This window comes from Acinonyx jubatus, chromosome E1 (assembly GCF_027475565.1).
Source record: "Acinonyx jubatus isolate Ajub_Pintada_27869175 chromosome E1, VMU_Ajub_asm_v1.0, whole genome shotgun sequence".
Taxonomy (NCBI): Eukaryota; Metazoa; Chordata; class Mammalia; order Carnivora; family Felidae; genus Acinonyx; species Acinonyx jubatus.
This window is the reverse complement of record NC_069397.1, coordinates 54,347,244-54,369,175: the sequence shown is the minus strand read 5'-3', so window position 1 is coordinate 54,369,175 and position 21,932 is coordinate 54,347,244. Positions and strand designations below refer to the sequence as shown.

The following is a 21,932-nucleotide window of genomic DNA, read 5'->3' as shown; positions in this document are numbered from 1 at the left end:
TGACTCTTCACTCTAACCATCTTTTTGCTATTTAACATTAGCCACATGCATGCCAAATGCTGTTGCCTCTAGTGTGGTTTATTTTCTCTACATGGGATGATTTTGGGCAACTGTTCTCTTAAGTTTCTGAGTCTGTGTCTGTTGAAAAGAATTTTTGTGGAAAAGACCACATAACAAATGTTGAAGGTTTCAGTGGGGTTTTTGTTTTGTTTTGGTGGGTTTGTGTGTTTGTGTGTGTGTGTGTGTGTGTATTGTTGTTGTTGTTGTTTTTTAATAAGTCAACCAACATTGCTTCATTTCAAGACATTTGTTTTTATTTTTAAATGTTCTCTTCCAAATCTGGTCCGTACGCATATATTTTTGCATAGATATACTGAGTCTTTTTCAAAAGGAAGTGCATACTTTTTTTCCCCCTGTTGTCTTAGAAATTTATACTCCTTTGAGATCTCACCCACTTCCTTAGCTTCAAATATCACATCACACAGAAAAGCAGCCACATCTTTATCTCTAGTCAACTTCTGTTATTTATTTTCCATCCATCCATCCATTATTCCCTCCATACACTGTGCTGGAGCTGGGAATACAGATGTGAAAAGGGATGGTCCTGTTTCTCTGGGAGCTTGTAGAGCATTAGGAGGGAGGGAGGGTGGGGGAAGATTTTGAGCAAATAATGCTCCCATGAGATTGGAGGGACTGTGGGAATTGTGAGGAAGAAACCTTAAAACTGGCTTGAGGGCCTAAAAGGGGTGGGGTGGCTCCAACTGAGCAGAGGAAACTGCATGTGCCAAGATATGGACACTCAGAAGCTTATGGTACCTTCTGGAAACCTCCATGGTTTAGTTTGGGTGGAGCGTGTGTGTTGGCTGGAGACAGAGTGGGGCTGGCAGGCAGGAGCCAGATCCATAAAGGTCTTGCAAGGAACTTGAGATATTATTGTCTTGTGGATGATAAATATCTTAGTTCTCATTGATTTTCACTCTGCAGGCAGAGTGACAAAGTAGTTTGAAGATGAAAATCTGACCGTGGCCCACACCTGCTTCAGCATCCTATAGGATCAAGTGCCTAGTTTTTAGCAGCACTGAAAAGGCCTTGCATGAGCCTCTCCAAATGCTTTATCCACGTCCCACATTCTTCATCATCCCAGTGAGATGGCTTCCGTGAATCCTCTCTTACTGTCTGGGCTTTGTACATGCCGTCCTCTCTCCTAAAACGCTCTTTTCCTCTCAGGCTAATCAGAGTCTCAAACCTTCTTCCTCAGCCTTCCCTGGCCTTCCCTGGACTAGGTCAGGTCCCCCGCTGTATGCTCCCAAAGGTGCTAAGGACTTTGGACTGCAAATGTCATACTCTCGATGGTATGTTCCCATTTAGGCTGTAAGCTCTGTGACAGGTCATTCCGCTCTCTACAAAGTAGTTGCTCGGTTAACATTGTGGGGAGAACGAATGAATGCATTGAGGTTTTCAACAGCATACTGGACATTTCCACCTGCATGTCTCCTAGAATGATGAACTCTCCATTTCCAAAACTGGACATCCTTATCTCCTTCCCTGCCCCTTCCCTGCACAACTCCTCCCCTGCCCAGTGAGCTAGTCCCCTTGACTGGCAAAGTTCTCTGTTGTTCCCCCCTACTCAAAACAAAGAAATGCAACTCTTCCCTCGCTTCCTTCTCCTCTCTGCTCAGCAGCTAAGTCCTACCCTTTCATTTCTCTCTCTCTCTCTCTTTTTTTTTGGCCACCATTCTAGAATTACAAAGTAATTATAAAGTATCATAGTTGGAAAAATACGGGTTTTTGAAACAAGACAGGCCTAAGTTCAAGTCTTGGGTCTATTACAATTGGGTTTCCTTGGGTAAGTTAAGAAGCCTAGTTTCTAAGCCTAGGCTGAGACTAAACTCTAAGCCTCAGTTTCTGAGTCTGTAAATGGGGATATTTTTATCCACCCTGTAGAAATGCTATGACTTTAGCATACTCCAGGTAGTAAATAGATAGTCCTCTTATTATCTTCACTACATATCAGACATGTCCAGCTCAAAAGCCTTCAGAGGTTGGTAATCGCTTGCAAATGAACCCTAAGCCATACATCTTGGCCTTGCCTCTTATTACTTCCCCCCACCCCAAATACTAAACTCTGGGCAATCTGAAATATTGGCTAATTCTGTCACTCTTTCCTCCCTGCTTTCAGGTTGCAGTTCAAACACCAAGCCCTCCCTGATTACCTGAGCACCAAGTAACTGGCTCCCTCCTCTGAAGTCTTATATACGGTTCAATGGGAATTAAGTAAGGCCAGCTGTGTTGCCTTGCAGACTAGGCAACTCTCCTCTGGATTACAAACTGCTGAAAGCAGAGGCTTTGGAGGGTTCATCTATTCCCTCCCATAGTGCCTTGCATGGAGTTGATGCTCAATAAGCACTTGGTGAAAGAAAAATTCATTTTCCTTATTTCGATGGCTTGTTTTCTCTATAGAATCAGATGTTTTGTCATTCTCCTCTCAGCACTATTTTGTTGGCTTCCAGAGAGAACATTACCATTTGATACGTTCTGTTCTCTTTAATTGGAAAGAGCTTTTGGAACTGAAAAATATGAATTACTTCTTCAAGCCTCATCTGTCGCTACCCTACTTATCTCCCTGGTATAGGAATTACTTAGCATTGAACAGAACACGACTCTGTCACGCCTCCGTTCCTTGTACATGCGTGCTGTTCCCTTCGCCAGGAATGCATCTATCTCCACCTCTCTGTCTGGTGAACTCCTACTGGTCTTCAGCTCAGACATCATCATCATTCACCTTTTCAGGGAAGGCTATTCTGAGATGAGAGTAGCGGTCCTTCCTCGCATCTTTTTGGCTTATTCAGCATTCCCCTAAATAATTCTAACATTACATACGGCATTTTTTGTTTACTTTTAATCCCCTCTAGACCTTGAATTGCTTGAGGGCTAGGATTTCTGTTCATCGTTGTACCTTCTATACCTAACACCTATACTCATACCTACGCTTAGCATATTTCAAGCACTTGATTAGATCAAGAAGCAAAGAATATATTCGCCTAACACTGCAGTTTGGACCGGATTCTCAAATATTTCAAAACCTGGTCCTCTATTTGGAGTGCTTCATGCTGGAGGGAGATTTCCGCACCCCATCACCACTCCCCGCCAACTGCCTCGGTTTGGTGGCAAGAAAAGGGAAGTGATTAGGGTGTGGTGAAGAGTCACCCCTTCAGGGCTGGGCTGTAATTTACCCGCCTCGGAACCGAAAGGGTTACAGCGACCCGGAGGCGGAGCCACGGCGGTGCCACCTGCTGCGGGGCGGTCTGGCGCAGGCGCCTAGGCTGCTAGATGGTGGCTACCTGCGCGACCCGGGCGGAGGAGGAGCGCTTGCGCTCTGCGCTTTTCCGCCGGGGGAAGTCTCGCGGGGGCGGGGCGGGGCGGGGCCGCGCGGAGAAGTTCTCGCGGGACCCCGACGAGGAGCGGAAGCCAGGCGGCTGTGCTGCTTCGGCGAGCGGGCGGCGGCGGCGACGGCGGTGTCGACGAAGATTGAAGCGGTGACGGCGACGGGCACAGGCGCTGCCCTAGGGGAGCAGCACCGGGGTCGGTGGCCGCTCGCACCGCTGCGGAGGGGACGGCCGGGCGCGGAGCGGAGCAGCTGCGCCACGGTGAGTGCGGCCGGCGGCGGCGTCGCTGCTCCGGTGCCTCTTTCCCCCCCGCTCCGCAGCGGTAGTTGGCCCGCGGGGACCGGGCCGGAGCCTACCGAGGGCTGCCGGGGCTCGGGTTCAGAGTGGCGAGGCCTGTGGCGGGGGACGGAGTCCCCGGGGCTCCGGGCACCGCGTTTCCCCTTTTGGAGCGCTTCCTTCCTGGGGCACCGTCCTCCCCCGGCCCTTCGCTCGGCTCACAGCCCCGGACCCTGGGGCAGGAGGCCGGGGGTTCCTAATTAAGTTCTACGCTTTCTTCGAGAGGGTTTGCGCAGAAGGGGCCCGGGAGAAGCCCGGGAGCCCTGGGTACTCATTCTGTGAGTCAGTCTGACTTGGCCCGGGAGGCGGGGGATTCGCAGCGGCTGCATATGTGGTGATTGATGCTCCTTCGACCTGCACGGCCACCACGTCACCATCTCCTGGTGTCTTTGGGCCGAATTTGGGGAGGGACCCCACCAACCCTATGAATACCATGAGTGAGAACCTTTTGCTCCTGGAGCCGGTTGAGATGCCTTTACGTCTGTCGCTTTTTTTTTTTTTTTTTAATTTTTGAAACTATCCTCTGAAAAATTGTTGTAAAGAACAACAAGAAGCAGTTGGTTGAAATGTTCCGAGGAATGATTTCAGTGCGAGAGGCTAGAAAAGCACTGGTACTTTAAATTGGGTCTTTTAAACATAAGTCGTAGGAGTTATAGCTTGTTTAGGGAGTTACTATGAAAGTCCGATTTGCAGAGGAGCCGAAGGGCACTCGGGTCTATCTTTTGGCTCTGTTGCCTCGGAAACGAATCTAAAAGACACATGAAAGAAGTTAGCATAGTCTCTTTGGCTTTCCTGTCTCACTTTTTCGCTTTGCACTGCTCCAGTAGTTGCCTTTCCTTTCTCCATTTCACTGAGTTCACTAAATGCTTACTCGTGTAATGCAAGTCATTTGCTTCCTCCCTGCCCCCGTTTTTTTTTTTTTTTTCTTTCTAATCTACTTCCCCTTCCTCCTTTTTGTCCCCCTCTTGGGCATAATTTTTCGAGGTTTCTGACCTTTGGTGCAATTCGTATTCTCCCTCATTTAAAGAGTCCGTTTTCTCTCTGGGGAAGATACCCTCTTTCCTCCTTTATGGGTTCCTTCAGTCAGCCAGAAGAGTTGCCAGAGAACCTTGCCTAGACTTTTAAGTTCTCCCCCTGGGAACGGGGAGGCTCAAAGGATTGAATTCATCCGTAAGTAATCAATACCACCAGTAGGTCACAAGTGTAGCTGGCTTGTGTTATTTGTGTTTTAGTTGTTTTCATTTTAACATTGTACCGTGTGACTGCTTTCTTTTTTCTTTCTAGGTTTCTCATGTTAGTAAGGAAGATTGGGTCAATTTGGGGCTTGTGTGACTTTTTTTTTTTTCCTTTAACATTTATTTACTTTTGTGAGACAGAGAGCAGGGATGGGGCAGAGAGAGAGGGAGACACAGAATCGGAAGAAGGCTCCAGACTCTGCGCTGTCAGCACAGAAGCCCTACTTGGGGGCTCGAACTCGTGAACCACGAGATCATGACCTGAGCTGAAGTCGGAGGCTTAACCGACTGAGCCACCCAGGGGCCCACTCATCATCTGACTTCTTTTTGGCTTTTAGTGGGAAGTGGTTAATGTTGAAAAACAAAAACCAGTCATAGACCTATATATTACAATAGAACTAAGATAACGTGAAATATTTAAGGGAATGGAATTTATTTAGACCGCCGATGAATTAAAACCTGGCCATTGTGATAATATGAATTCTTTGCCAGGGTTCTTTTAATTACTCATCTTTCTTATTGTTGTTGAGGGGTTGTTTGTTGTTGTTGTTGTTTTTTTTTTGACAGAGAGGAATAACGTGTTCCATTGCTCCTTCCCTTGCTCAAAATTTTCTGAATTCCCAAGGTAAAAAGCGAAGTTAATTCTTATAATCGGCTTTTTCTGATACTAAGAGCAAGCATTTAAATGCTTGAGGGAGTTCACTTCGTTAGCAAGTGTATTCAGATCTGAGGGATTGCTAGGTTTTAAATACCACTAGTTGATGGTACTTAGCGATTTTTCTGAGAAAAATCTGTTATGTTGCCTGTTGGGCTGCAGCAGTTCTGATTGTTACCTACAACAGAAGAGTAATAGATTTTGGAGAAATTAAGTAATACGGAGTAGAGACTCACCGCGCTCTGCTGAGAGAAATTAATTAGTTACTTGCTTAATTGAGAAGAACTTTCCAGCACTACTGAATGGCTGTTGGGAGTCCTTGGTTTTATTTGTCAAAGTTGGCTTTTTCCTAGTTGAGCCGAGTGAACACGCATTATTTTCATTTTATGCAAAGACCTTGTAGTGCATTGTGTGGAATGCAAAGTTTAAAATCTGGTTAAGGTGCCCTTCTAGTACAACAGTGATGCTTCGAATTTAGTGTGCATGAGAATTACCGTGAGTCTTACTTTAAATCAGGCTCTGGGCCTAAGGCCCCTACCTTTTGCAGAACTCCAGAAGGCACCCCACAGTGAATCAGTCTCTGAATAGGGAGGTTTTGATGCTACTGGTCCAAGGACCAAGACTGTTGCTGCAGAATGCAGCTGTAAAATAATGAGGATGGAGTGGAATGCGGCTTTCAATTAGTCCATTTAAAATCACACCTTCTGTATATACAGAGTAAATATTTAAAAGCCAAACAGAGTGATGATAGATGTGATTAGTCTTTATATGCGTAAGTATGTGAGCATTGTTAGGACTGTGATGTGGAGCAATTTAATTTTAAACTTTGTATTTAATAGGGCTGTTAATTTACCTACGAAAATGCTCTGCTAAGTTTGTACGCAGATGGAAGATGGACGATGTAAGAATATAATGGCCTGGTATTTGAAAAGGTACTGGTGATACTAGCCAGTTAACGCTTCTTAGCACTTTGCGCCAGAGACTCTATGAAGGCCTTTACACATGGTATCTCTCTCTTTTTAAGATTTTTTAAAATTTCTTTTAATACATATTTTTTTAATTTTTTAATCTTTATTTATTTTTGAGAGAGCGACAGAGTGTGAGTAGGGGAGTAGCACAGAGAGACGGAGACACGGAATCCAAAGCAGGCTCCAGGCCCTGAGCTGTCAGCACAGAGCCCAGCGTGGGGCTCAAACCCAGGAACTGTGAGATCATGACCTGAGCTGAAGTCGGGCACTCAACCGACTGAGCCACCCTGGCGCCCCTTTTTTTTTAAGACTTTTAATTTTTTTTTTTTTTAAGTATTTTTTACACCCAATGTGGGGCTCAAACTCACAACCCTGAGATAAAGAGGAGCATTCTCTAAGCTCTACTGACAGAACCAGCCAGGTGCCCCATGGGCTATTTCTTTTAATCATCAAAATGCCCTTAAAAGGTAGATGCTGTTAGCCCCATTTTCCAGCTTAGGGAAACTAGGAATTAGAGACTATAAGTTATTTCTCTAGTGTTCCCCATCTAGTCAAGTGGTAAAGCGACAGTTGAATCCAGGTTTGACTCCAGAACACCAGTAAGATTTTGGTGTTTGTTTTTTCCTTCTTTCTTTTTTTTAATGTTTATTTTATTTGGTTGGGGGGGGGGGGGAGAGCACGCCTGGACGTGCAAACAGGGGAGGGGCAGAAAGAGAGGGGGACAGAGGATCCGAAGTGGGCTCTGTGCAGACAGCAGAGAGCTCGATGCAGGGCTCGAACTCAGGAATCCAGGCGTCCCGGTGTTCGGTTTTTTCTGACTATAAAAGTAGTGATGAAAATATAACTGAGGTATATGGTGCAGAAAATGAAAATATTTTGTGACCTTGCTCCCGGAGATAACCATTGTTAACCCTTTGATTTTTTTTTTTTCTTCTTTAGCACATGCTGATAAATAGTGTTTTGCTTTACAGAAATGGGGTAAACAAATCTTTCTTCATTTTTGTTTTTAACTTGATAATATCTTTTAGTATTTATATAGAAATATATTTCATAGACATTCTCATGGATATTGATCAGGTATATATGCATTTTGCACATGGTGTTTGTCAGTGTTTCAGCAAGATAAATGTAGGAAATGGAATTGCTTGTTCAAGGGTATTTTTAAATTGTCAGTAGATACTATAAAATTACTTTCCAAAAAGATTGAACTGATTAATTCCCTGCTCCTGTGCTCTGTGATGGTTTTATTATTACAATCCAATACCAAGCATTGTCAGGCATATAGTAGCAGCTCAAATTGTTAAGTGGATGAACATTGAATAAAGAGCCTGGGAGTCTGTTCAACCAGAGAATTGCAGAGGCTAAATATTATAAACCTTTAAAAAATTGGGCAACTAGTAGGTGAAAGAAATCTCGTTGTAATTTGCAGTTTCTAACTAGTGAAGTTGAACATCTTCTCTGTTTTAAGTAGAATCACATTTTAACTTATTTTGTTTTGTTTTTAATTTTTTTTTTAACGTTTTATTTATTTTTGAGACAGAGACAGAGCATGAACGGGGGAGGGTCAGAGAGAGAGGGAGACACAGAATCCGAAACAGGCTCCAGGCTCTGAGCTGTCAGCACAGAGCCCGACGCGGGGCTCGAACTCATGGACAGTGAGATCGTGACCTGAGCCGAAGTCGGACGCTTAACCGACTGAGCCACCCAGGCGCCCCCCCCCCTTTTTTTTTAACGTTTTATTTATTTTTGAGACAGGAGAGACAGCATGAACGGGGGAGGGACATTTTAACTTATTTTGAATGACTTAATGTCGGGCCCTGTCCAAAGCACTTCACGTATATTATCTGTATTACCTAATTTAATGGTGAATGAATCTTATGAAGTAGGTGATACTATCCCCATTTTACAAATGAGAAATGGGGCTTGTTTAAAAGGCTTACCCCCCAGCAAAAATAAGGGGGGGGGGCTTGCCCAAAATTATAGCCGGTAAGCACCAAGGTCATTAGTTCAACCCAGATCAACCTGCTTTTAGAGACCATGGGGCCTTAACACTAAGTGATATTGCCCCGTGAGTGTTGTGTATTTTTATTTTCTGTAAATTTGGGGAAGAAGAGTTAAATGGAAGGAGAACAAATCCTACAGATACCTTTAGGAGACTGCATTTTAGGATTCAGTGCACATTGCTTGAAATGAACGATTCAAGTTGCACTTGCTTTAGAATTTGCTGTGTGTGATGGACTGAAGGAAGGGTGTATGCTGAAACAGTTTTAAGTATTCTCATTAGGGTTCAGTGTACTCTCCACCCATCTTCTCTGTTGAAATCATTATACATTGTGTCCACTTTCAGCTTTCTTCCTTTTAGTCATTAGCGTTGTGTATAAGATAGTTTTGTTATTAATGAAACACACCCCGTTGAATAGCCTGAGTGCTCTTTTCTGTGGCTGGCCTGATAAGCTGACCCCTCCAGGTCTTCTCCATGAGCTGCTAATTTTTATTTGGCACAGCCACAGAAGTATTGATTGTGCCTGGTTTTCATTTGTCTCAAACTGTATCTCACAAAGCAGTAGTTACTTGAAACATGATTTTCAAGAGTGTTAGTCTGTTTATGCTTTCTCTAGGAAACCTGTGGTAGATGAGTTAGGTAACAGGAAAACCAGTGTTGAAAACTGTCTTGGTTTTTATGCTGCTGCTGTTCGGTTGGTTACACTGCAGTTGTCTGAAATCCCGAATGAAATAGAAGTTTGCGCCCTGTTGCAACATAGCACCTTGACAATGACAATGCTTTGAGTTTCTGTCCGATTTTTCTGATTTCTCTTTTTCAAAAATGCAGCTCCTTATTTTTGTTAGATCTGCTCAGTTATTCTTAGGTTTCCCATCACTGATACATGGTTCCAACAGTCAACCCTGGAGACCAATTAAAATAAATACTCAGTAGAAAACATTGACAGGCATATAGCAGAGATTTTGAAGCCTTTGCAAAAAAATAAAAATGGGTACACATATTGGAGAGTAGTCAAAGAAGGAAAAGCAGTTGTTAATGCCAGGAAAAAGTAAAGGATTATACTAGAAAGGAAGGTTGGTTGTAATATATTTAAATCAGCAGTGAAGAATATTTTGCAGTGTGAAACTGCTTAAACCGGAATATGTGGTATTACTGGGATGGGGCAAGGGGAAACTGTCGGGGGTGAACATCTTGCAAGCAATAGGTCATGGCTGGAATAAATTTAAAAACAACAGAAGCATATTATATAGAAATACTGTAGGTGCAAAAAGAAAGCTAAAAACAGAATTGAGGGTGATTGCTTGTAGGTGTTGGGGTGGGGAACTGCCCTTTTTTTTAAATAAGGCTTTCAAAATCTGTGACTTTCAAAATTATATACATGGGTTAGTTTGATTAAAAAAAGCAAATACAGAGAGAATAAATAAAGGGAGTTTAAGGACACACAAAAATAAATACTTTGAGCCCTGGCTGGCTGAGTTAGTAGATCATGTGATTCTTGATCGTGGGGTCATGAGTTCAAGCCCCATGTTGGGTGTCAAGATGACCTAAGAAAATTTTAAATAAATAAATACTGAGACTAATTGTATTTTTTTTTTATATATATATATATATTTGCTAGAGCTCTCTCTTTACTTTCCTCTCTTAGAGCCAGCCCCACATGGGATATCATGGCCTGATAGAATAAACATTGGTTTGGTTGATTAGTTTACCTGCAGTAGAATGTTTGTTTGGCTTTCAGAATTTGACTAAAGGACTTTTTATTACTAGGTGATTTCTGTCCTCTTTGGTAATGCTCATTTTCTTCTAATCTTAATATTCCCAGCTGATTTACTGCTTAGTCCTTTTGCAGCTATGCCTGATTAATGCCCCAATTGTTAACTTTAGAACAAAGGATGATAATCACCCATGCCCCTCAGATGAGCTCTCTGCTAGGTGGTAATTATCCGAGAACGGTGTCACTATAAATAATCTGTCCCCATTCTGCCAGTGTCCCGTGTTGTTTTCTGCTTTTATTTAGCCTGTATGAAAGCAGTAACTGAAGACAGAAATGGGGCTTTATTTTCCTTTAGTTACGCAAAGGTCTAGGTTGTGGCCGTATTGGTGCCTGGAGATTTTTTTTTTTACAACAGTGATTGTACTGCCCCCAGTTCACCATCACCTAGTACACTACCTAAGGGTTATTACAGAATCTTTACCTGCAAAAATGTAACTTGGTTCATCTTAGTATTCTATTCCTTTGGTGCTGAGAGAAGCAGCTGTTCTCAGGTTGACTGAGAGATTTGTTAGACTTCCTGGCACCATCTCCCTGCACTTTCTTTCCCCCGGATAAGACATCTGGCAGCTCAGATTCGGAAAAGGGGATTCCTTTCAAGTGTAGTTAGGATTTAAGCTTTGCTCCTTAGGGTAGTGAGAAGTGATGTAGAAGCTTCTTCTAGAATTGCTGAACTTTGGATCTCTATTTCAAGGGCTCTTTGGAGTCCAAAGTCTTGGGGGTCTTCAGGGGAGAAGGAGCCTTAGGCAAGAGCAGGTCTTCAACAAAAGGCTGGAGCCTTTTCAAGCGTCAGAGCTGGATCTCCTCTATTTCTGGTTACCTGAGCTTGCCGATCAGTCTGGAAGCGACAGAGGGAGAGCTGCCTTGCTCAGAACAGCAAATTGAATTTTAAAAAGTAGTTCCTAGGTTCACTTTGACCTGCTTTCCTAGGAGCAGACCGAGGTTAGTTTCCGAGAACAGTGAAATAAAGCAGCTGAAGACCAAAGCCACAGTTGCTTGCTTTTGACTGGATACGGGACCGAACATTTTCAGAACACCAGAAAGGTCGGCAGGGGGAAAGGAAGGAGATAGGCCTGTGTAACCGGGAAAGGCTGGGTGCCGTCCGCAGGGCGAGGCCTTTCTTTGGGTGGACTGCATTTCGGGCCGGAGGAGCAGAGAGCGCAAGGGGCGAGGGAGGAGAGGCGGAGACCGAGAGGGTCTTCAGCCGGCTCCTCCTGAACACCGCGCACACCCAGCGGGAAGGAAGAGGAAGTGTGTGCGGGAATAGCTCGAGCGCCTGCCGCCATTGGCCGGCGGGCCTGTCAGTCGCCTGGGGGCCGAGCGTGCGAAGAGGAAGGAGGCGATCGGGGCTCCTGCCTGCGAGGGAGGGAGGCGGGCCGAGCCAGGGGGCGTGGGGGCTGGGGCGGCAGGCAGATTGGCAGGGCGGGGCCGCCTTCGGTGCTGGCCACTTCTCTCAACCATCCCTCTTGTGATTCAGGGCGGCATTGTGCGTCCCGGAGTGCACGAGCCGGTCCCGAGAGAGCGGCGAGGCCGAGCCCAGGGCGCTGGGTGGCTTCGGCAGGGAAGACTCCCTTCCCCCGGCTTCAGGCTGCTGAGCACTGAGCGGCGCCCAGAATGGAAGCCATCGCCAAATATGACTTCAAAGCTACTGCTGACGACGAGCTGAGCTTCAAAAGGGGGGACATCCTCAAGGTAGGTGTGATGCCACGCAGATGCTGAGATGGCCTCCCCTTGTACTCCCCTACCTTCGTTTACGCTGATAACACACAAAGAAGCCGAGCTCCTCCTTTCTCAGTGCCCGCTTTGACCATTTACCATCGGGCGCGCTCTGGATAGCTGAGATAGATGCTGAGTGGAATATTAAATATGACTTAAGACGGTTGGTGTGATGTATGGTCTTTAACTGCCTTTGTGTGAGTGCCTCCAGTATCTCTATTTGCTTGTTGTTTGCACGTAAAGTCAGAGCAGCGTGATTGTCACAAGGAAGTATCGGAGTAGCCTGATACATTTTGCAGTTTTATTAAGCATTAGGGGATTTTTTTTTTTTTAAAGACTTAAACTTGAAGTATTTATGTAAAAGCACTCAGTCTTATCTTACACAGTCAAGGTTTTGCATTCTGGAACATGATGCTAGTTGGTTAGAAATTAATTTCCTCTAGTTTTGAGAGGCGGTTAGAAGTATATGCCAAAACTCATTAAAGAACCTCAGTGTATTTTTATTCTTTGTGAGAAAACTAGTGGAGTTCTAAATCCTGAGGTTTGTTGCGTTGTTGTACAAGTCACAGGGCGATTTTCTCAAAAGAAACTTGAGCAATTACCCTGTGTTAAACTCTTAATTGCACAAAAGAAACCTGCTGACAGTTTGAAAATCAGCTTCTTTACAGTTTGCAGCTCATTCTGAGCCCAAACTATTTACACGAGGATTCACTTTCCACCTGGCACATGGTAATTATGTTGTTTACCCAATTGACGGCAGCAGCTTGCCCTTTTGGGTATGTAATTTATTTTTACAAGGGTGGGTGTTATCGAATAATGTGTCAGCTCTACATGAGGAGAACCTGAAGTTGAGTGTTTGCATGTTCACTGCGTCTCAACTTTCGACATTTTTTTCCTCTGAGCCTAGTCTGATGGTTGGGGGTTTGCCACCCATTTGTTTACTACCCCTGAATGAAAATTATGAGAATTTTACAAAGAGGCACAAAGTGGAAATGTAGAAATATCCCCTATAGAAGGACAGGTTTTTTGTTTTTTGTTTTTTGTTTTTCTTTTGAGTCCTTCAGACCTGTGGGTAGCTACTAGTTTGCTCTCTTTGCCGGAGGCATAGAGTTCAACTCTGAAGTTACCTGCTCAGTAGTTTCTTGATGTTAGGTTGTATTTCATAGAAGGCAATATTGAAGAGCCCTTGAAAGAGAAGGAAAGTGTGTTCTTTTCAGAACTGTTTTTTGTGATGCCCAGCTTTCTCAGGGTATTCTCCAAGTCAGCACTGAATTGTCAGCAGACAGAACCAGCTATAGGTTTTAGGGTAATATATGTGTTCTGTTTCTGTTTTCTTAACTAGAAGTCAGAGCAAGGGACCAGACATAACTTGAACTATTAAATTACTCTTTCATTGGTGTACAGAGGAGTAATTTGATGTGTTCATAGGTGATTACTGTTTTCAACAGATAACCAGCTTGTGGTATCATCAGAAGATTGGCTACTCGAATATTGTCCTCCTGAAACCAGTATAACAGTGAACATTAACTATAGTGGAATTTAAACAGTTGGCTGTTCAACTACCCGTATCTGTTGCTTGTACGAAACCCTGTGGGGCCTTCCCTGCCGCCCCCCAATACAAACGTAGATTTCTCCATTAAGCTTACCCAAGAAACTTAAACCTAGAAGCCTGGTAGTTCATATTTTCCTCTACGTTTACCCTGTTACATATTTAGCACTAAAGCAACAAAACTAAGGATTTGAGGTCTATTTTTTAAGAGTTTTTAGGCAAAAGCTTTTCCCTGAGTGTTAACACTGAAGTTTATCCTAGACCTAGACCATGAGGATCTTGTAAGTTCTCCAGCTTCAGTTGGTAAGCTCACGAACAAGTGTGAAACCCTTCTCTCCCATCCTATAATTAGAGAAGAGGGTACTGTTTAACATTCCCCCAGAAATTGTTCTGTTGGGAGAGAAAGTGAGTCAGAGTGCTCACATTTACTTTCAGATTTTCTTTGGGAAGAGAAAAATACATATATTTGCTTCTTTCCAATTTGGTAGATAACTGGCATATGAAGTCATAATGTCATTATTACTCTTGAATGGTGACCGTTAGCTGTTTGTTAGTAATCTTGTGGCTTTACTCCAAAAAGAAAAAAAAAAGTGCTAATACAGTAGTTGCCCTTTGTCTCATGATTCTGTGGAACAGCTGAGTGAAGAGGAGGGACATTGCTTTGTCTTAAGAACTGTTATTTTAAAAAGCAGTGTTTTCTCCATTTGATTATTCAGGGAGTAACTGGTTTCATTTGAGTGGCTTTGATTTGATAGCTCTTAAGGATGTTAGTTGTGAGCCAAAGCATGTTTATAAGTGGCTGGAATAGCATTGACCAGTTTGACATGATTGAAATAGGGCTATATTTGCCCTCTTTTGCTAAGGGAGGGTGTGTGTACATATGGGCATCGAATACATTTTATTTGAAGATAATGCCCTAGAAAAGGGCTTAGCCCTTTGCCTCCGAGTAGAGTTCAGAAAGATTACATCCTCTCACTGTCTTGGAGCGCCTGGTTAACTTTGGTTAATGTGGACCCCATCCTCCAGCAGACCACTTCTTTACTTTCTTTCTACATGTTGACTCGTGCTGCTCTGAGAAAAGAGACAAAAATGAAAACATTTCACTGGAAACCTAAAATAGAACTAAATGCTTCAATATATCTCCTTTGTTACTGTCCCTTGTCTGTGTGTGTGTGTGTTTTTTTTGTTTTTTTGTTTTTTTTGGAGGGGAGGAGAAGAAGGGCACTGGGGCATAGAAATGGAAGGAATTGGTCTCTTGCAATTTTCAGCCTTGCGTGGCTGAAATGAACCTAAATTTCCCTGCCGTTGTAGTGCAGGCTTCAGATAGTCCCAGGGGTTCTCCACCAGACAAGGCCCCTGAATCCTCTCCCCTATAGCGCATAACACATCTGAGCTTACCTCCGAGGTAGATCTGTCATTTAGGGGCTTATGTGCCTGTGCTTCAGGCAGTGCTGCGTACGAATTAAGAGACCATTTTGAGCTCTCAAACCTGTGCTCATTCCTTTCTAGAGTTGGTGGCTTTTCTTTGCTGTCAAGGCGGACCTTTGATTCTAGAAGAGAACCAGCAGTGGGTCGTCTAGGTGTCTTCTGCTCATTTGGCACTAACTACCTTTATCAGTTTCCAAGACTGCTTTAGAAATTGGTCTTGAGGGGTGCCTGGCTGGCTCGGTGCACGTGACTCTTGATCTCTGGGATGTGAGTTCAAGCCCAGCGCTGGGTGTAGGGATTACTTAAAAATAAAAATCTTAAAGAAAGAAAGAAATAGGTCTTGGCTTCACACTCGGCTCTTTGAAGTGTTCTATCTTGGTGCAGATGACCGTTTTAATGTCACATTTACTGAGCATCTTCTTTAGCCACACCCTGGGATAAGTTGCTTTGAAAGTTGGGGAAGAAATACAGGTTATACTTTCTCCCTTCAGGACCTCTAAAATCAAATATGAGAAGTGAAATTAATATGTGAAACAGGATATGGCAGTATACAAAATTAGAGGATTTTTAGAACAGGTGAGGACCTTTTAAAAGGTCTTAATTTAGATTTTATTTTTTAGATGAGGAAGTGGCCCACAGAGGTTAAATGATCCAAGATCACAACTCTTAGTAAGTACTTAGTAAGGAACTGGGTTTTTTTGTTTTTTAATTTTGTTAAATGTTTCTTTAGTTTTGAGAGAGACAGAGCATGCGGCGGGGGGGCAGACACAGAATCTGAAGCAGGCTCCAAGCTCTGAGCTGTCAGCACAGAGCCCGATGTGGGGCTCGAACTCACACTCTGTGAGATCATGACCTGAGCTGAAATCAAGAGTCAGACTCCACCGACTGAACCATCCAGGAGTCCCAGTAAGGAACTGGTATTTATTTAATGGAATACCGAGTTGTGTCACACACTGTGACTGCCAGAGTAATAATGTAGGAAGGGCAGAGATTGGTAAGAGCTGAAGTCTGAGAATGATGGTTGGAGGGTGTGTGACTTAAACCCGACCTCGTGAGATGGTGAGGGGGAGTGGGTGCTTGTGTTTGAGATAGGAATGCTAGAATGGGGTTGAAGACTGTGCCATAGTAGAAAAGAAGGTGGAATTGGAGCAAGATAAGAAAAAAGAGTAAGAATTTGATGTCTTTAAGCTTTTAAAGGCTTTTAGCTGATGAGGGAAGTGTTCTGTGATAGGAGGGAAGCCTGGAGCCCCAGCCTGGAAGGTTGCAGTTAGCCGCCTGGGAGGCAAGTGCCTGCATAGGTGTCAGAGGCTAGGAACAAAGGTCGGGGGTGGATGGCGTTGAGAGATGCTGAGGGAAAAATAATGGAATTTCTGCTGGGGACATTTGGAATAAATCCGTGTAGCTGAGAGAAGAATGCCCACTGAGCCTGTTCCTGAGAAGTCAGGAATCTGAACTGGGGTTGAATTGGTAATAGTTTTCACAGCCGCTAGAACTCCTGAATTTGGGTACAGGAGTCTCATTTCAGGTATTTGAATGATTAAACACAGGATGGGATTTAAAGTACTTAATAAGGAACTGTTTCAAATTCCTAGTATCAGTCTGCTTGGTGGAAGCATTTCTCTGCCTGTTGATAAGAATTCTTACTGATCTTGTTGACTAAAACCAGAATTTTGCATTTAATTTTTACGTATGAGGATGATTTGAATTCTCTTAGAACAAATGATTTGTTTGTTTGCCTTTGACTGTACGCACTTTCCCCCCGTCATCTGAATGGACTCCACGTAGGTGCTAAGAATGAGATTTCGGTTCCCATACAGGGCTCCTTCTGGGGGCCTGGCTGAAGACCAGTCATCCCTGTTTAGAGGAAGAAATGAGTAAGGAAATACAGTGTTCCTTCGGGGGTCTTTCGGTTTGAATAGCTCCCATTTATGGAGCATTTACTATGCCCCAAAGTCGTACATTATTTCTAGTTTGGGTACTAAAAGGTTGGCCCTCGTTAGCCTCATCTTACACCTGCAGAAACAGGCTCACAAGTGAAGTAACTTGCTCAGGTTCACACAGTGCAGTAAGTTACAAAGCTGGGGCTTGGTCTCAGGTCTGGCTGCGATGCTCCCTCCGACAGCACGTTACTGCTCCTTTTAACTGTCAGGTGTGAGTAGCCCAGAAATGTGAGGCATCAGCAGACCTGCTTTGCTCACCTGCCAGGCCTGGACAGCCGGCTTGTGGCACTCTTCTACTGAGTGACTTATTGGACATCCTGTCTAAAGTAAATTGACTTCAATAGTGAAAGAAGTGGAGAAAATGAGGTCATTTTGCCTGTCACATTAGCAAAGATGATAAAAATTGACCCCACCTTGTGTTGGCCAGCATGTGGAGAAACGGGCTCTGTCACCTTCTGCCAGCGGAGGTTTGTACCAATAATGCAGTTTTTCTTAAAAAAATTTTTTATAATGTTTATTTCTTTTGAAAAAGACAGAGAGACAGAGCCAGAGCACAATCACGGGAGGGGCAGAGAGAGAGAGAGGGAGACACAGAATGGGAAGCAGGCTCCAGGTTCTGAGCTGACAGCAGCAAGCCCGATGTAGGGCTTGAACTCATGAGGCATGAGATCATGACCCTGAGCTGAAGTTGGACTCTCAACCGACTGAGCCACCCGGGTGCCCCAACAATACAATTTTTCTGAATGGTGTCTTGGTGACACGTATCAGAACATGAAACGACCCAGCAATTCTACTTTTAAAAATTTATTCTAAGAAAATTCTCAAACAAGTTTGTGTAAATGTAGACATAGGATATTTACTTCAATTAATATATGTACCACCTGGAAAATAAGTTTTTGCAGTTAAATTATGAAACATGATGCATTTCAGACATGTTAAAATGTGTAAAAAGAGGCATCTTTAAATTGATGGAATTAACCATATTACAAAAAACAAACAAACAAAACCCCAAAACCCCAAACCTAAGTAGCCCATCAGTAGGACGCTACGTAAGCAGGTTATCATGCCGTGAGATGGAATGCTATGAAGGTGTTAATGTTGGTGTAAATCTATGTCAACACAGAATGTCTACACTTGGCACAGAGAAGTGTTTAAGTGGATCTTTTTTTAAAAAGTAGTAACGTAACTAGTACATTGAGTGCTCAGGATGTCCTTGCAGGAAGCTAAGTATTTTACTTCCATTCCCTTTTAGCCCTCCAAAGAATCTTAACAAAGATGCTGTTATTCCCATTTTACTGATGAGGGATGTGAGGGTTAGGTTCAGTAAGTGGCCCGAGTTTACCAGTTAGCATTCAGATTCAGACCGGTTTGGATCCAGATTCTGTGTTCTTAACTGCCACCCTGTAGGGCCTTTTCATTCCCAAATGAGGTCAAACTGGAGAGGGAGCTCCCATTAGGGGTATTTCTGTTTGCTTGCTAAATACGTGGACTTTCTGAATGGTCCTCTAAAAGGTAACAGTGGTAACCTCCAAGGGGCTTGATTTCAGGTGATTTTTTTTCCTTCTTCTTTTGTACTCTTTTGTCTTACTTTAACCAATTTATAGTTTTATGAAAACAATAAAGTTATGGGGCATCTGGGTGGCTCTGTCCCTTAAGCATCCAACTTCAGCTCAGGTCATGATCTCAAGGTTCGAGTGTTCTGGCCCCATGTTGGGCTCTGTGCTGACAGCTCAGAGCCTGGAACCTGCTTCGGATTCTGGGCCTCTGTCTCTGTCTGCCCCTCCCCTGCTCACACTCTGTCTCTTTTTGTCTCTCAAAAATGGATAAATATTTTTAAAAAATTAAAAAAGTTATATTGAAATAGTAGTTACCATTTTGTATCCATTTTATTTGACGAATATTCCAGGAAGTTAAAGTGCTCTGGTCAGCATGTTTGTTTTGTTTTAATGTTTGTTTATTTTTGAGAGAGACAGAATGCGAGCAGGAGAGGGGTAGAGAGAGGGAGACACAGAAACCGAAGCAGGCTCCAGGCTCTGAGCTGTAGGCACAGAGCCTGACACGGGGCTCAAACCCACGAACTGTGAGATCATGACCTGAGCCGAGGTCGGACATTTAACCGACTGAGCCACCCAGGTGCCCCCAAGATATATTTGTTTTTTAATGTTTATTTATTTTATTTTATTTTTTTTGAGAGAGCTAGCTCGCATTTGTGCGAGCAGAGGAGGGGCAGAGAGAGAGAGAGAGAGAGAGCGGGAATCCCAAGGAGGCTTTGCATTGTCAGTGTAGAGCCAGACTTGGGGCTCGTTCTCACCAATTATGAGATCGTGACCTGACGTCTAGATTTGGACTCTTAACCACCTGAGCCACCAGGTGCCCCAGTTGGGTTTTTTTAATAGCTGAGACTTAACCTGCTTTTAAATCTTTAGGCTGAAATTCACTGTGTGTCAGTGTCCTAAAACTTAGAGACATTTTAAAAAGTGATTCAAAATGACTTCAAGGAAAATCTTGGTCCTTTTGGCAAGTTTGGTGAAACTGGCCCCTCAGTTTCACCTCCTTGTGGATGTGGAATGAGAGACATCTGTAGTATTGTGATAAAGAACACGTACTCCAACACTCCAGGCTAGACCTAGCTGCTTTGAATCCCAGCTCAGCCATTGGGAGAGCTGGCATTTTGATCCTGGTCGATTTACTTTGTGCTTTGGTTCAACCATGTGTAAAATGGAACGAAGAACACCTACCTTCCTAGAGTCACAATGAAGATTTAAAAAGCTAATATGTTAGTGTACTTAATGCTGTGATTGGACTAAAGTAGACAACAAGGCTAGCTGCCATTAGTTTTGTGTTTTGATTAGTTTTTAAAAAGGTTTGTTTATTTAAGTAATCTTTACGCCAAAGGAGGGGCTTGAACTCCATGACCCCAAGATCAAGAGTCGCACCCACCACCGACTGAGCCAGCCAGGTGCCCCTGCCATTAATTTTATTCATGTTATTCAGGTACACAGCTTTGATAAGATGTCAGTCCAACCGATGGCTCAGGTTAAGTCACATGACTCTACCCATAAAACCAGCCAGGTTCTTGTCTTGACATTACCTCAAAGTCAGAACTGTTTAAACCTTGTTGTAGAGCTCAGCTAAAAGTATGGCATTGGTGGAGGGTTGTGTGGAAGACAAGTGGTTTCTCCATCCTTAAAGTCTTTGGTTTCTCTCAGGATTGAACCCAAAAGCGAGGAAATGGGCACCTGCCCAGCATTCTGCTGGGGGCCTTCCTTTTGTAGACTTCTTGGCTGAATGGAGCTTTAGCGTTGTGCTATTGGCCAACATTGAGATAGGTGAGAAACAGCCTTGGGAAAGTTCATTATTTTATTTACTGTAGGGGTATTAAGGAGTCTTTCACTGTTTGTAAGTGTCCTTGGTGAAAAAAGATTCTCTTCTGGTCTCAGTGCCAGAAATAGGCGGATTTTCCCCCCAAACAACTTTCTAAAATCTTAGAGATGCTTAAATACGGCTTTAACATGTTTCCTTCTTTACCTTATAGGAAAGCTTAGAGCCTACTTGTGTCCCATTTCTAGCATCAGTTCTTATGTTTTCTGTCCAGATATTTTTACCCCAACAGGTGCTGAGGGTTGTGGGTAAAATATTGGAAGTATTTTCTCACTTTAACAATAGCTTGCTTGCTTTTTGTTTCTAATACCTCTTTAATGTCTATTTTTGTTGTTAATTTTTAACTAATTTATTCTTTAACAGCGGACTTTTAAAACCTAGGTTTAGCAAAATGACAAAAGCCTTCTGTAGAACTTTGCTTTTGAAAAATACAAAAGGCATCAAATTAGTTATAAAGTGAGGGGAAATTTTGAACCTTGAAACTGTAGGCTTTGCAGAGAAATAGAGGGGAGCATGTGTTATCAGTGAGAAAATAGGTTATTGCCTGTCGTCTTTGTGTTATTCTCGCATAGACCTTTATTTTCATAGAGAAGTATGGTTTATTTTTTATTTTTATTTTTGAGAAGTATGGTTTAAAATGGATTGCTAGGGGAAAATATATTTATAGCATTTTATTAGCAATATTTCCACTTTAGTTTAACATTTAAAATTACGTTAATACACATTCATAGAAAAAATAGGAAGCTCAAAATCCTGCATGTTCCCCTCCCCCTGTAATTTTATGATTTCAGATCTCTTCTAGGTTTTATTATTATATATACATTTTCGTAATGCTGTAACTGTAGTAGACTTAAAATACAACATATGTTACCATTTTCCCATATTGGTTTTACTGATTTTTTTAAAAATATTTATTGATTCTGAGAGTGAACATGAGCAGGGGAGGGGCAGAGAGGGAGACGGAGAATCTTAAGCAGGCTCTGAGCTGCCAGCAACTCAGGCCTTGATTTCTGGAACCATGAGATCCTGACCTGAGCTGAAATCAAGAGTCAGATGCTTAACCGACTGAGCCACCCAGGCATCCCAGTTTTACTGATTATTTGTAATGGTTTGATATTAAGTACTTTTAAAGTTAACGATCATAATAGACTTAACTATTTCCCTATTGCTGATATTTACCTTGTTTCTGATGATAATTTTGTTCATAATTTCAAAGGAGGTTCTTGGTGTATATGATCTACTTCCCAAAAGGGCTGAACAGATTACCTGCTTGACTTTGGTTAAATGACAGTGGCTCATACTGCATAGCCAGAATACATAATAGCACAGCTAATGTCTGCTTCATGCTTCAGTCTCCTTTAACACAGAACATTATTTCAGTTTGACAGTGGAACCAGATGTGTGAAGCAAGGGAACCTCCACTCAGCATCTAAGATACTTGACAGCAGCACATAGATTTTCTGAGGCACATTTTATTTTGTGCTATTCCTTCTGCTGATAATTTGCTTTTATTTATTTATTTTTAAGTTTATTTGTTTTGAGAGAGAGAGTGCCGTGTGTGTAGG

At 43.1% G+C, this 21,932-nt stretch overlaps 1 protein-coding gene across 1 annotated transcript in view; it reads left to right on the top strand.

Annotated features, from left to right (window-relative positions):
* The first annotated feature begins 3,429 nt into the window (after positions 1 to 3,429).
* The window catches only part of GRB2 (growth factor receptor bound protein 2), a 72,232-nt gene continuing 53,729 nt past the window's right edge, over positions 3,430 to 21,932 (top strand). The window contains exons 1-2 of the mRNA XM_027052578.2: positions 3,430 to 3,647; positions 11,831 to 12,045. Coding sequence (XP_026908379.1) covers positions 11,968 to 12,045 — 78 coding nt within the window. The 5' untranslated portion in view covers positions 3,430 to 3,647; positions 11,831 to 11,967. The remainder of the gene's footprint in view (positions 3,648 to 11,830; positions 12,046 to 21,932) is intronic.